The sequence below is a fragment of the Eulemur rufifrons genome, chromosome 3 (assembly GCF_041146395.1).
Source record: "Eulemur rufifrons isolate Redbay chromosome 3, OSU_ERuf_1, whole genome shotgun sequence".
NCBI classification, from domain to species: domain Eukaryota; kingdom Metazoa; phylum Chordata; class Mammalia; order Primates; family Lemuridae; genus Eulemur; species Eulemur rufifrons.
In genome coordinates, this window is record NC_090985.1 from 82858923 (window position 1) to 82874792 (window position 15870).

Genomic DNA, 15870 nt, shown 5'->3' on the forward strand with positions numbered 1-15870 from the left:
TTGCAAGTACTTTCATATATATACTGTAAGTATTAATGAATTGTCCCAATTCTGAGAGTTAGCCTATGTTGTTCCATTTTACCTCAAATGATTTAGGACGTATTACTGAATCTCTCTTGTCATTATTTTCATTTTCTCAAAATAAAAATTACAGACTATAGTTTAAGTTGAGCTATAAAGTTGTATGAATTCTGTGTCAGATTTGATCTCCACATTTTCTTCTTGATATTTAAGTGGTCTACTCTATGAGAAATTTAATGTCTAAAACATGAAATTTTTAAGAACACCATTATGATGTGTTGTTCTCATTTCCTAATTAAGTCTCAGAACAGGTCTCAAACTTCCTTAGAAGCAGCTTTAGTTCATGTATCCTGAGAGCTCCACGTGCATGTCCTTATACAGACAGAAAGGTCCCAGGAATTACCAAACCAACTTGCAGTCCCCAGAAGTTTCCTTAAGATGGAGTGGACTCTACAGGAAAAGCCCAGCAACTTGTAGGATTTCCTTAGGCATCAGACCTTCGTAGCACCAGGTTAACAGATGACTCTGGGCCATCTCCAACACTGATCTGTACCCCAGGGGCTCTGAAGTCAATGCAAGATGGCAGGAAGTGACTCCTTGGTCCTAAACTTCTCTCCTGTTGGCTGTAACTTCAGAAAAATTTTGTTACTGGTTATATATACATATAACCATCCATAAGATGCCAAGTCTCTTATATGTGGTCATTTTTCATTCTTTTCAATCCCAGAAATGTAATTACTTTCGGGATACTAATAATCTCGTTGAATGGATTATCTACACAGCAAGCATCATTTTTGTGCTGCCCTTGTTTGCTAACATACCAGCTTTAATGCAGTGGCAATGTGGAGCAATTGCTGTATTCTTCTACTGGATGAACTTCTTGTTGTATCTTCAAAGGTAAAACCAGCTTGAATGATTTCTATATCCTTTAATCATTTTTAATACCAAGAGAAAAACTATCATAAGTGCCTTCCTTTTCCAAATGTTTTAAACTGTGAAGATATTTGTTATATCCTATCAAAGAAAGGTGTGGGGTGGTTCTTGAGTTCAGAGTGTAGACCAGGGTTTCCCAACTTTGGTACTATTGAAATTTGGGGCCAGATAATTTTTTTGATTGTGTGGGGGGACTGTCTTGTGTATTGTAAAATGTTTAACAGCCTTCCTGGCTTTTGCCCACTAGGTACCAGTAGCATACATACCACCCCAGTTGTAACAACCAAAAATGTATCCAGACATTGCCAAATGTCTTCTGGGTGCCAAATGAGCCCAGGTCAAGAACAACTGGTCTAAATAAACCTAGATTAAATCTAGGAAGTAAGTAGGAATTAAAGTGTTGGCTATTCTTCTTTTACCTGGTACTATTTTGTAAGCATCTACTTTGTGTTAAAATACTCAAAATGAGCTCATAGGTAGTATGTGGAATAAAAGTGGCATAAAAGAAAAAAATAAGCCCAAAGAATCTAATTCTAGAGAGGGGAAAGAGGCTGAGTTCCTCTACCTCCGACAATTGCTAATGTTGAGTTAAATGTTATTTCACGTAATCTTTACAGTAACAGGAGGCAAATGTTATTATTCACAAGGAAGCTGAAGCGCTGAGTTAAGTAACTTTCCCAAGATTTTAGCTTGTCACTCAAGACATAGGTAGACAAAGTCTTTCTGGCTCCAGGGATCATGCTTTTCCCACTGTACCATCTGCATTGCTGTGTCATAAGCACAGTGACACAGAGGTGAGCCTGGCCTCTCAGAGAGAGGACCTGGTATGTGGGAAAGGCAGTGACCCAGAAGTCAAGAGGATTCAAGACAGGTTCATTATCAGTGACCCTGGCGAGTTACTGGACATCTCTGTGTACTTAGCTGAAGTCTCTTTCAGCTGTAGAACCTTACGATTCCTTCTTTTAACAAGTTGTCTTTGCCAAAGGAAAAGTACAAGTTAGTGGCCAGGTGACACACTCGTTGTCTATCCAAACATTTCACAATGTAGGGTGCTGGGGGGAGAAAAGGAAGTCAAAGGAAGGGATTGAGGATGAGTGAGTATAAATTATGTGTTATGTGCCCTGCAATAGTTGCCTTCAGGAACATGAGCTCATTTAATCGATCTCTTCTTGATGCATCACACAATTCATTTCACTAATATCTGTGTTAAGCATTTGGTAGCATCTTCTTTGATATTGCGAAGCTATGATTTTTCGTTCCTACTTTGGTTGAAGTAATGCTCAGTGGTCAAGTGATAAAATGATTAAAAATAGACATTAACAAGAAGAGGGGGGAAAAGTAATGTGATAAAGAGCTTGAAAATAAGACTTGATTCTTCATGAATTCTCATGTCTTCTTTTTTAAAATAATTGGCCTTAGTGATCTCATCTGTGAAATCTAGTACCTGACTTAATGCATGATAATTATTGTCACTGAATGAAATACACTTTGACTACAAAAATGAGTAATTACTTTAAATTTATTTTTATTTTCCTAGATTTGAAAATTGTGGAATTTTCATTGTTATGTTGGAAGTAATTTTGAAAACTTTGTTGAGATCTACAGTTGTATTTATCTTCCTTTTTGTGGCTTTTGGACTCAGCTTTTATGTCCTCCTGGGTATACAGGTAAGGCACTTGCATCAGGAACTGATTTCGTCACTGTGAATATTGGAAATACATATTTATACTTAAATCTCAATGGCCTAGAAAATTAATAATTATATAACACAGTATTTGAATACTTTAGTTTTTTTAATCTGACGTATCTTTCAAATGATTTTTATTGCAGAAAAAAACTATAATCTTACTAAATGACTTTTTCCATTGTCAAAAAGTTTATGTGGAATGCACCATGATTTGTTATTTGTGTAGAAAAGAGCTTTCTATGACTTTGCCACAGTTTATTAATATTTCTTATCACTGCATTTCAGTAGCTCCATGCCTATGACTTTTAAAAAGTATTCTTAATATAATTTTTATCATTTTGCTCTTCAGGAAACATTTATTCATTATATACATTTCGCATTTCACTGTTACCTTCCCATCTGTCCTCAGGACACCTTCAGCTCTCCGTGGCTAGCCATGATGCAGACCTTCAGCATGATGCTGGGAGACATCAATTACCAAGATGCCTTCCTAGAACCGTATTTGAGAAATGAATTGACATATCCATTTCTGTCCTTTGTGCAACTTATCACCTTCACGATACTTGTCCCAATTGTCCTCATGAATTTACTTGTAAGTAATTTTTCTCTGTAGTTCCTGTTTGTTGATCATTTGGCACATTCGATAATGATAATTATTCTTAACCTCCTTAATATCCCTCCATGGTGGGATGGGAAAGGGGTTACTACAAAATCCATTGATTCAACATTCACTTGCTGTCTGGGGAATACCAGGCACATCAAGAGGCTCAGGAGATGCAACGATGCATTCGCTTGGCAAATACTTACCAAAAGTCTACTATGTGCCAGGCACTGTTGCAGGTTCTGGGAAACAGTGGTGAACAAAACAGACCAATACTCGGTCATGGGGGTGATAAATGCTATGAAGAACTAGGATTAGGGAGGGGGGGTAGGGGTTAGGAAGAGACCTTTATGGAAGGTAGATTGTCTCTATGCTCAAATGTATTGTTGACCCAGAGATCCAAGTGAGGAAGAGTCTCTCATGCAAAGGGTGTCTGTGGCATTCAGATGCCACTTCTAACCCAAAGGCTAGACACCCTCAGCAGACACAAGAGTGCCTTTCCCCAAGAAAGGCTCTGGAGAATCTGCTGGAGCCGTGAGCATGTTGGCCAATGCAGGCAGAAGTGCTTCCCACTCCAGGTCTATGGGGAGCCCTTATTGACTTTATGGTGCCTGTTTTTCCCTTATCCATTTAAGCACACATGCACGCATTTAACACACTTTCTCTGAGTCTGACCATGCACCAGAATCTGTGCTAGGCAACATTTCTGGAAAGAAAAAAATAATACAGACTCCTAGGTGTTTTTATCCACTTATCTGATATAGCTCCAGAGTTTTATTTTGGTGACCTAAAAAAACAAAGGATGGCACTAGGAATAATAGAGGAGAACATAGAGCCCACATTCTTCTCTCCTAATTGCTTATGTTTTGGAAGATAATTATCCAGAGGAGAGTGTGGCTTAGCAGCACTACCAGTTGGCACCATGCTGAGGATCCACATGCACAGAACCCACCAGTCATCCCTACCTGCATGTCCTGGAGCAAAACCAAACCCAACAGAGCTCAGACTGACATTATCTTTGCTTCGAAATCTGCTACTGCCTCTCAGTACCCTCTCCTATTTACATCGTTGGCACATATTCTCAACTCCACCCTCCCCCTTTTTTCCTTAGTTCTTTCGATAATTGTTTGCCTCTTACATCTATTTCCAGTTGGCTTCACCTCATGCCTCCTCTACATTGCTGCAGTAGCCTGAAGGATATCTTTGTCTTGTCTCACTTCTCTGTACAATTCTTCCTACAAATTGTCGCCACAGTGATGTTCTGATAATAAAAAGCTGTGTCCATAAGTGGCTCTTTTAAAGTTTTTATCTATGACTCTTAAAAGGGTTCAATCCATCAGCACCCCAGGCAAGGGTCCCTGCAATCTGGATCTCATCCACCTCCCCACTGTTCCCAGGATCCATCCAGAAATGCACATTCCCTGAGTGTGCCGCGCTTTCCTTCATGCCTCCTGGACTCTGCACAGTCTGTTTCTTTTGCCTGGAAAAACCTCCCACCATGGGTTAACTCCATGTTGGGTTAACGCTTTCTAAGCTTTCAAAACTCAGCTCAAGCATCATCTCTTCTCGGCAGACTTCCTTCACCAATCCCCACCCCTATAACCTTAGTCTAAATTGGGTTCCCTTTTCTTGTTTTGTCATAGTTTTGAGGATGCAAATCAGAGAAAGATAATAATGAAACCTACTTCCTAGGTTATTATGAAGATTAAATGAGCTAATTACAGTGCTTGGCACGTGATAAGCATTCAATAAATGTTATATACCATTAAGAGTTAATTGATCTGTTCTGTGGCTCACAAGCCCAGGTGTCTTCAGAGCCCAGGAAATATCTTAAATGTGTGAAGCAGCAAGTGTGAGATGACTAGTTGGGATGGGAACTGCTGTAAATTGGATAGAACACCCATCTAAGTAAGGGCTCGCAAATTAGAAACCAAACAACATTATCCTGCCCAGTAAAATCTATTTGCTGACTCTATATGGTTCTAGTGCTAGTTTATAAGCCCTAGGATACACTCTCCCACTGTTCAATCATTCAATGACTATTTTGTATGCCTATTATGTGTCCTGCTCTGTGCTAAGCACTGAGCATACAGTGGGTAATCTTGACAGAGAGAGCCCTTGTCTCATAGAGTTTATTCATCTTTGAGTGCCTTGAGAACAGGCAGTGGATTTTCCTCTCTGATGCAGCAAGCAGGATGCTAGCTCAGCATAGGCAGGGACTAAAAGTGCCTCAAAGATAAACGAAAGGGTGAGTGAAATGAGCTAATTTCATTAGATTGAGTAGAACTGAACTAATAGTTTCCCCTCACCTGATTCTTCCTAGCCATGGGTATCTAGATGGGTTTCTCACCAGAGCCTCTCTCACCGCTAAAGTGTACCTTTTTCTGCTGAACATATGTAAGATATAAAATCTCTCAATCCTCAGTTTAATGTTTTAACTTTTCCATGTCGTCAAATCACTCTTGTCTCTACCTTAGTTGCTAAACTCTTGGAGTTTCCAACCATGTTGTGTGGCTAAACCCAATAGCATTTGACATCAGATCACCCCGTCTTCTCTGAAAATAACATATATTTATCTTAAAATGAATTTCAGATTAATTTGTGTGTCTTAAGTTTTCATGGTAACACTTAAGATTACTGGACCCACCAATGTGGCCATCACTGTTGCAAAGGTATACAGGCTTTGCAGTTTTCTGTAAGGTACATTAGCAAAGTATTGTGTAGCCACTACTAGTGAGTAGATCGTATGCCCACTCTCCCACTTTAGCCAGAGAGACCTTGCTATGGTTTGGATGTTTATGGCTCTTCCAAAATGTATATATCGAAACCTCACTTCCAAAGAGATGGTATTAGAAGGCAGGGCCTTTGGGAAGTGATGAGGCCATGAAGGCAGAGCCCTCATGTGTGGGAGTAGCACCTTTATAAAAGCAAGTATAAGGGTGCTCTTAGCCCCCTTTTGACCTTCTGCTTTGTGAGAACACGTAGAAGGCACCATCTATGAGTGCCCTTATCAGATTCCAAATCTGCTGGTGCCTTGATTTTGGACTTCCCAGCCTCCAGAACCATGCACAATAGATTTATGCTGTTTATAAATTACCTAGTGTAAGTTATTTTGTTATAGCAGCTTAGATGGACTAAGACAGACCTTAAGTGGATTTTTAGGTGCAGTGATTAAATTTTGTGCCCTACTTCAGATTGGTTTGGCAGTTGGTGACATCGCTGAGGTCCAGAAACATGCATCATTGAAGAGAATCGCTATGCAGGTAAGTACAGATGCTCTTCAACTTATGACGGGTTGTGCCCTGATAAATCCATTGTAAGTAGAAAATATTGTTAAGTTGAAAACTTACTAAAATTAATGCCATTATAATTATTTGTACGTAAGAATGGCTGATTTTCTGAGAACACGGTTATTTAATATGGATATTTTCTCAATCCTGAGGAGCAGCATCCTGTTTGCATGTTCTCTGGTATGCTTCTGTGATCAAACATGATGAAGAAAATGTCCTAGAACAATCTCAGTAGAGAAATTGAGAAAATGCCTGAGGCTCTTTTTTTATGTCAACATGTGGCTAACCAGGTAGCTGGACCAAGAACCTCCCTGGTATGAGGTGTTCTGTCTTGTCATAGCCCAGCTGTTCAAAGGAGCTCCTGATATTTTGGGTAGGGAATTACAGGGTCCCATGGCATGTTTGATATGGAAGTTTTAACTACATCCATGAGGTTTTGTTCTCTTGGGACATCATCTCTCATTTTTCTAGACAATTTGATATAAAATTTGCTGGAGTCAAAGGTTTCTGGATAGGTGCTTGGCTATTGAATCTTGTGAGGTAGTTTCCTGTCATACAACACAAAGTTCTTTGCTCTTAACTGCATTATCTTTAAATTTCAAATTCGATTGGGAATATTTGATGCTTCAAGAATATCTCATGACCAGTTGAATATATGTATCCAGAAATTTCAGTCTGTTCAATAGAAAGAAAAATCCATGCAAAGATATAACTTTCTCTTCATTCTTGTCTCCTCTTCACTTTTTTTTTTGGTCTCAAGTCACAATTCTTTCTTTCCTGTTAAACATTCATCTACACATTAGCATTTATTTGTTCAAAGACAATGTTGCAGTACATGGTATGTGCAAAGTGCAGTACAACTTGGCATGAGAACCCAGAGGAAATAAATGGATGTGGTTCCTGACTTTACTGAGTAAAATATGCCTACTTAGCACCCCAGCTAAACACTCAGAGGATGAAGTATCAAAATCAACTTAGAGACTTTGCTTTCTGGATCAGTCCACACTTCCCTTTTCTGTAATAGTGTACTTTGCTTTCAAAAACCTCTCTGCTTTTGCTCATTAAAAAAATCAACTTAGAACTATTCCTAAACTCGGTGATCTGTGACTTAGTTGTATATTATACAGAGAGCTTGGAACATTTAGGGAACAAAACCATATTAATTAAATTGTTATCAAATACAGAAAAAAATGCAAAAATAATTAAGGGAATGCTACATGGAAGATGTGAGATAAATCAGTGTTGAAAGATGGCTGGGATTTAAAAGGGCCCGAGACTGTCCAGGAATAGGGACCCCAGCAGGAGGAAAGGGACAAAGCCCAACTAGGGGAAGTGGCTAAGGTGCTGTCCTGAGGCCCCCTTGCCTGGAAGGATGGTTCGTGTTAGAGGTCGATAAGGTTACCCCAGATGATGGAGGGTTTTATTGAAAAACAGCAAAGAAAGACCATAGCTTTGAAAGAAAGGGAGCAAACGATGAAGTGCTTCAGGTTACTTTGTTAGTGAGTGGAGCGTTATTATCTGCTCTCATAAAATGAAAATGTTATTTAAGATAATCTGCTATTATCTTGGTTTAGTGGGGAAAGACTGGAGGAAGGAAGCTCGAATGACAGGTTATTACTATGACAGGGGTGGAGTTTAGGACTCCAGGCAGATGATAAGGAGAGCGCTGTATAAACCTCTCGGCAGGGATGTCAGTAGTCCCTCATAACTCTCCTGAAAACTCTTTAAAATACCAGGGAAAATAAATTAATAATATAAGCAGCAGCACCAGATAAAATGTCTTGGGGAAGCCCACACACCTACAATGTCAGGGTGGTTGAGCTGAAAAGCACGATCCTATGATCCTATATTGTATTTACTTCACTCCCTGAAACCAAACAGCACAAAGCCTAGTACCCCCATGTGACCTGTTCCCTGTTTTGGATCAAGAACAGCATAGACTAGAAAACCAGGACACTATTCCCCTATTTCCCCCAAGTTGTTTCTTAAGCAACTCTCTGCCTCCATTCTGAAACCTGTGTCTGACCCCACAACAGAACTGGGAGCAAAAAGGGATGAGTCACTTATTTTACAGGGTCATTTACAGGGTCGTTTAGTCCTCCCACAGAGTGGTCTTGCGCATATGTGGAGACAGAGGGGTCCCTGGGATAGCACACTGCTAGGAGATGTGTTCAGTACAGGAACTTTCAGTTCCTCGGGGCAGGAGTTGTGAGTATTTGGAGGGGCTGAGAGCTGTTCGGGGTACATTGGCGTAGCCACTTTCCAGCACAGTGCTGGCAGCTGTAGACACCCCATAAACATTTATAGCCTCACTGCAAATTAGGAAAAGAAATTCACAGAGTGCATCTTGCCCTTCAACATGGAAACCCCACCAGTTGGAGGAGGTAAAGATGCTACCTTAGGCCTGTAGAGCCATGCTCAATGGATCCCACTGAACCCACACTGGACTTGGAGTTTTGCTTGTCAGCCTCTGCCAGGACCATATTTGAGAGAGGCAATCTGGCAGCTCCTCTGTAGACCGTGAACAGGTCAAGATAGGCCATGTACGTTATCTGTTGGCAAACACTGGGCTTGAGTAAATCTTTCCAATCAAGTTTGAATAAGTGAGAATAACATGTGACTTCAAATATATATATGTGTGTGTGTATATATATATATATATGTATGTGTGTATATATATATATATATATATATGTATATATGTATATAGCAAGGGGGGAAGGAATATTACCCTTAAGACCCAAGGGGAAAAAGGAATCTTGAAAATTATTATAGAAAGTCAAGGAGAATAACTGATATTGTTAACAAAATACAAGAAAACATAGCTTTTCTTGAAACTGGAACTAATATACAGTATGTTAAGTAGTTGTAAGTGCTATAAAAATAGCAAGGAAGCCAGACACGGAGAGTGTCATTGTGGGGTGGGGTGATGGGGGTTACAATTTTAAGCAGTGTGGTCAGGAAAGTTCTTACCTTCTCACCATTTGTGACTATAAATCATGCAAACACTCATGTATGGAAAAGCATATGGTCTTATATTAGAAAGCAAATCTCACAATATGGTAATTATAATAAACATATCTAAACAACAGACACACACAAAAGAATCCCAGACAAATTTGGCAAACACAAACAAAAAGGTAGGAAATATGAAAAATTAAATGTAAACTCAAGGTAAAAACATTAAATGAGATAAAATATTATATTCCAAAAAAAATAGAAATTATATTCAACATAGGTCATGGATAAACCAAATTGCACCTGACAGCATAGCATGAAAAATGTCTAAAATCCTCTTAGGGATGCTAGTTCTAGTGCTTTTACTGCTTACCTTTGTCTTTCTCCAGTTACATACTTCTTCCTGTCTCCTACTCTAGGTATATGTGCATATACATTCATATATGTACATATATAAATTATATGTACATATTCATACCATTCACATTTCCCAGTTGTGCACATTTTGTAGTATTGTAATACCCCAAGAGTATGACTGTCTTTTTCCTCCTTGTATCTCCAGTGTTACTCACAGTCCCTGAACAATAAACACCTGCTGGCTTAAACTGAATTCCTTCCTTAAACCTCTTGCCCTGCCTATCGCCACCCTTGTCTTCTCAGTGGGTGAGATGAGGGACAGGGGCCAGTGACTGTGAGCTAGGGGCTAAGGAAACCTGGCCAGCCCACCTGCTGTGCAGAAGTCAGGACATAGGAATCAGTTCTCATTTTGCTGAACTAATGATTGCTTCTCCGCAGTACAAGAATTCCAAATACTAATTAATGATTCTATCAATAAATCCAAAATGCACTTTAGGTGGAACTTCATACCAGCTTAGAGAAGAAGCTGCCACTCTGGTTCCTACGCAAAGTGGATCAGAAATCCACCATTGTCTATCCCAACAAACCCAGATCTACTGGGAGGTTATTTGTAAGTACACATAACATACCATCAGTAAGGTGCTACCGCTTGACTTCATTCTTTGTTTTCCCTAAGGGGGCCCTTTGACAGACTTTGAGTGTGCTCTGCCTGTGGGAAAGAAATAGTTGTGTGTGTGTTTGTGTGTGTGCGTGTTTAAAGGACATGAGTAAGTGACAGGCAGGAAGAGGGAGGCATTGGCGTCCTCTTCCAGGGGGCTCATCCGTAGCATCTGTGTTAAATGTGAGCCATGGCCCTGTGAGAGCAAATGGCCGGGCAGACCAGCCATACCCTTTCCGTATCTTTTTGTACAGTTCAGGTGCTTCATTTGTTTCCCTTAGTCACACGTCACTTACATTGATGAGTAGATATAGGCATATATATGTGTGTATCTGTATGTCTAAGGGTATATATAGAACACACAGTAAAGAACACACATACACACACACATACAGGGTGTGTAGAAATATACAAAGCAATCAAAGCCTAACCAAGGCCATTGCATTATAGTGGAAAAGGAACCACAGGAAGAGTCAGAAGTACTGGTGGTAATCCTAACCATGCCCAGGCTTCCGCCATGTCTATGATTATTTTCCATGAGTTCTTTGCAGGTTAATTTTCCCTTATATAGTCATAAAATGAAAAAATTGACCTAAGCATCACATTATCTCTGTGTCTGATTTCACGCATATGCGTGGTTGCTGTTACTACCTGAACATGGAGTGCTCGGCAGTTGATTTCTCTATCCTAGAGCTCAGCCTTGAGTTCCAGGCCCCTATACCCAGCTGCCTACTTGACATCTCCACTTGTATGTCTTGCAGGTGCCTCAAATCCAGCATGTTTGAAATCAGTCTTCACTGCTCCCATGCCCACCCTCTGTTCACACCCCCTACTAGAAAGTAGTGAAGAAGTCCCAGTCCTTCACCAAAGTTCCTTGTTGCAACCTACGTCAGCACCATTCATTTGCCTATGCAAGCCAGACACCCAGGAGGCACCCTTGGCATGTCCCCTCCCTTTCCCTGTCCCCTCAAGTCAGTCAAGCCCCACGTTCAGTCCATTTGACTGGGTGGCCTGTGCAAGTAGCCTCATCTCTTGCCTGGACTCCTAGAATCACCTCATTCTTGGTCATTTCGCCTCTCCCCTTGGACTCTCCCCAGCCCACCTATGGTTTTAAACATACTAAATTAAAACAAAATTTATTAAAATAACAATTCAGAAATTCCCCCTGTGAAATTTTGTTGTATGGTTCAGTTGTGTTGAATAATGGTGCAGAGCAGCTTGAGAGAATTAACAACAAATTTTGTATGGAATACCACCTCCCATGATGGGCATTTTTCATGATAATTTATTAAATGATTCAGTTAAGGCCCTTCCTAAGCAATGCCATACCCCATTTTACTCTTTCTATTTTACTTGTACATTTTAATGTTTCTCGTACATTTTTAACGTACTTGTACATTTTTAATGTTTAATGTTAATGCTGTATTTTAATATATGACTTAATTTTATAGTTCTTTACATGTTATGTTTCTCATAGAAAACTGTGGGTTCTTTGAGGGCCACAGTTGTGCCTTATGAATATTTGTGCTAGTGAGCCTGGTTGAATTTTGGCACGGGCTTAAGAAATAACTTCTGAATTGAATTTGATTCGAGTAATTATTTTGTTTTATCCCACAGAATTTATTTTGTTATTTGTTTTGCAACCAAGAAAAGAGACAAGAAACACCAAATACTGATACATCTTTGGAAATGGAAATACTGAAACAGAAATACCGGTGTGTATTTTTCGTTTCATCTGTATTTGAAAAATTTAAAACTCTTAAATAATAATACATGGTATGAAGTGATATTGTATATTGGTGTTTATTTATTTTATATATTAAGCCATGTTTTATTGACTGATGTAGCTAGTGTCTTGAGAGTCATGAGACATTTTTCAGATCCAAAAACTTATTTGTCACTACTCAGCAATCAGTTTGCCTTCCAAAAATAAGTGAAGGAAAATTTAAATGCTGGTTTCCTTTCCCTTGTGGGCAGTATTGTAAACTGCATTCTTCATGAGCCATCTGAATTCACACAGCAAAGCTCTGAAAGCTTTAGAGGATCACTGGAGTAACTATGTCGTTGACAGTGGTTAAGCCTGTGGGCTTTAGGGTTAGTTTACTTGAGTTTAAACCCCTGTTTGACTAGGTACTTACTAACTCTGTGACCCTGGGCAAGCTGCTTAACCTTTCTGTATAGTAGTCTCTTGTTTGTAAATGGGGAGAAAAATAAACCTAGCCTTTAACAGTGTAACTTTGGAAAATCACTTAAACTTCAAAAATAAGTATTCCTTGGAAGGGTTATGACCACCATAAGGCTATAATATGAGCACAAATAATCTGATGTAGAACAAACACTTCTAGCACCTATACCTACCTGCACGCAGAAGGGCTAAAAGAGGAATTGAACGGATATTCACAAAATGTGTCTGTTTTTTTAGGCTGAAGGATCTCACCGTTCTTCTGGAAAAACAGCATGAGCTAATTAAACTCATCATTCAGAAAATGGAGATCATCTCTGAGGCAGAGGATGAAGATAACCATTGTTCTTTTCAAGACAAGTTTAAGAAAGAGCAGCTGGAACAAAGGAATAGCAAATGGAATTGTGTGTTGAGAGCAGTCAAGGCAAAAACACACCAGCCCGGAGCATCAGTTACCAACAGCTTTCATGGGGCTTCCAATGGGGGGTTTCCATGATCTGCTGGTTCTAATTTCCAATTCAAAAAGAATGAGAAAGAAATAGATATCTGATTGATTTCACTACATGTGAAATTGTGGTTCCTGAATTCTATATAAAAGTTTAAACCCTTTTTTTCTCTCTTTTCATATTTTCTGCCAATCACTATGTATTGGGACTATCCTTGCAGATATATTCAAGTTGGACTTTAATGAGCGGTAACCTCATTATTTGAATGGGTAGAAAACTAGTTTGCTGGAATACACATTTTTAATGATAAGGAGTAGTAAACACAACTATTAAGCTAGAATGCAAATGTCAGTACTGAATTCCTACTTAATAATTATATAATCTGTTATACCTTAGAAAAATTGTCTCAAGTATTAGTAATACCTTAGATGATAGTCTAAGTATTAGGTTGAGTTCTACCAGTTGGAAAGCTTCTTTGTGTTGGAAGAACCTGTGGGTGGCACCCTGTATACTCTTCTGTCCCTGCAATGATCAACAGCACTATCCTTCTTGCTGCTTTCAACACACGTGGTGTCACTATAAACCATATAGTTAAAGACCAAATTAATACACCTTATGATATGCATGAATTTTACTATAGATAATGTATGTTATTTCTGTATTTTTTGTTTGCCAATTATCATAATAAATGTAACACCTATATACTATTCCTCAGTCATTATTGTGTGAGCCCTTTTGTTGCATTTAACTTTTTGAGATTTGCAAAAATGCCTCCATCACATATTTCCTTTGTTTTTTTGATGTCTAGGGCAAAGTATGAATTAATCACACACCTCATCATTGACCTTTCCAAGGTCCTGCTCTTGCTTTATTTCCCCCTTCCTCCTGATTCCCACGTTTATTCCCTCACTGCCCCAGGGAGACATCGCTCTAAGGAATGTGCCTTTGGCTGTGTGTGTGTGTCCTTGTGTTATGGTGAACAGTGTTGTTTTGAGTGTGTTTTTAGTTACATAGATTTTAGTATGCTATGGCTCTTATTTCTATTTTTTTTTAACTTATTTCTATTATACTTCTTATTTCTGTTTCTTATTTATGTTTACAAGACAGTTTTGTTACCATATGTGCATCTAATGCCTGTGACAGCTGCTTGTTATTTCATTATGTGCACCCACCACACTGGATTTATCTATTCTAGAGATAGTCTATAGCCATACCACCCTGAATGCACCCAATCTCGTCTGATCTTGGGAGCTAAGCAGGGTCAGGCCTGGTTAGTACTTGGGTGGAGATGGACAGCTTGGTGGCTGCTGCCTTCCTGCTATCATACACTTTCTCAAACATGCATTCGTACACACTAGCAGAGTGCTGAGTGGTAATATGTAATATCACAAACGCAGACATTTTTACATCTGTGGTCCAACATAGCACATGATCTAAAGACAATGTCGTATATTCCTTAATACAAAGGAGATCTTTATCTTCCTTAAAACAGAAAGGCTGGAAATTCATGATACGGGAGCAACAACCAAGAATCTCCTGATCTTCAAAAAAATGGTTATTTTTTGTCCTCACACTTCTCAAACTTTGTGTAGATTTCTAGTCAACGTTTACTGAGCCCCAAGAGTGTATGAAACACTGAACCACATCTGCTGTGCAGAATATTGAAATAAATGCATCGTCTTACAATCAACTCAGCAACTGGTGAGCTCTCAAGAAGCTTACGGTTGGATAAGTCAACATTTACTTTCTGCAGTCCTCTCCTCTTACTGCACACACTGCATCCTCCTGCTTTGCCACTGTTTTCCTGACTGCTTCTTCCCTCTTCTCTGCCTGGCCTCTCTTTCCTGCCAGCCAGCTCCTTGTGGACATTCCTAAGGTCTGTGCTTGGCCCTTCCATTTTCAGCCTCATCATCTTCATAATGGCATTTAACATATGCAGCTGACAAACTGATATAAACTCTCTGCCCTTTCTTCCAAAGTCCAGTCCAGCATTCCCATATTTCTTCAAATTAAATAGATATAAATCTGAATTTGGTGGAGGGGGGCAAAGCAACTACTCCTGATTTCCCATTTTTCATTAATGGTTCCAGTATTCTCTCAGACTCCTAGACTTGAAAGAACATACTATTCATATGTTGAGCTCATCTTCCTAAACTAGAGCTCTAAGCCTTCACATCCATATTATAATGAAAAGCTTTAAAGGTTTTCTTTTTCTTCATAATCAACCTAATCTTCTTAACCTGTCTACTCAATCTAAATTAGCCTTACCCTCCAGTATTCTGCACTTTGACCAAACCCGAATACTTCTATTTTATCCAAACACTTCATGATTTCCCATCTACCTATCTCCAGCTATACTCTCTTCCACCCAGAATGTCCTCTTTTCAACTCTTAATGCTCAGTTTCAATGGTACCACCACTTTGAAGTCCTCTCCTAATCCTACCAACTGATTATGCCTCCTGCCTACCCTGAACTCGCACACATTGTGTTTCTCCTCTGGTATTGCTGCCTCTATGGTCACTGTGACTTGCCACGCCCCTCCCCCAACTAGGGGTACACTCCTTGAGGTTCACGGTTCACTATCACCATTGGTCTCAAGTGATACACAGAATTACACCCTGTTTTATCTTTTTCATCCTGTGTAGCTGCTGGCACAGTGCCTTAAACATAACAGATGTTCAACTATACATACACACAAATAATAAAAATCAGTGAAAATAATATCATAGGCCTGAA

At 39.4% G+C, this 15870-nt stretch overlaps 1 protein-coding gene across 1 annotated transcript in view; it reads left to right on the top strand.

The window, feature by feature from the left end:
• TRPA1 (transient receptor potential cation channel subfamily A member 1) overlaps nucleotides 1–15870 on the top strand; it is a 61840-nt gene that overhangs the window by 35335 nt on the left and 10635 nt on the right. The window contains exons 21-27 of the mRNA XM_069465613.1: nucleotides 749–918; nucleotides 2492–2621; nucleotides 3051–3233; nucleotides 6437–6505; nucleotides 10344–10457; nucleotides 12123–12220; nucleotides 12928–13138. Of these exons, the coding sequence (XP_069321714.1) occupies nucleotides 749–918; nucleotides 2492–2621; nucleotides 3051–3233; nucleotides 6437–6505; nucleotides 10344–10457; nucleotides 12123–12220; nucleotides 12928–13138 (975 nt within the window). The remainder of the gene's footprint in view (nucleotides 1–748; nucleotides 919–2491; nucleotides 2622–3050; nucleotides 3234–6436; nucleotides 6506–10343; nucleotides 10458–12122; nucleotides 12221–12927; nucleotides 13139–15870) is intronic.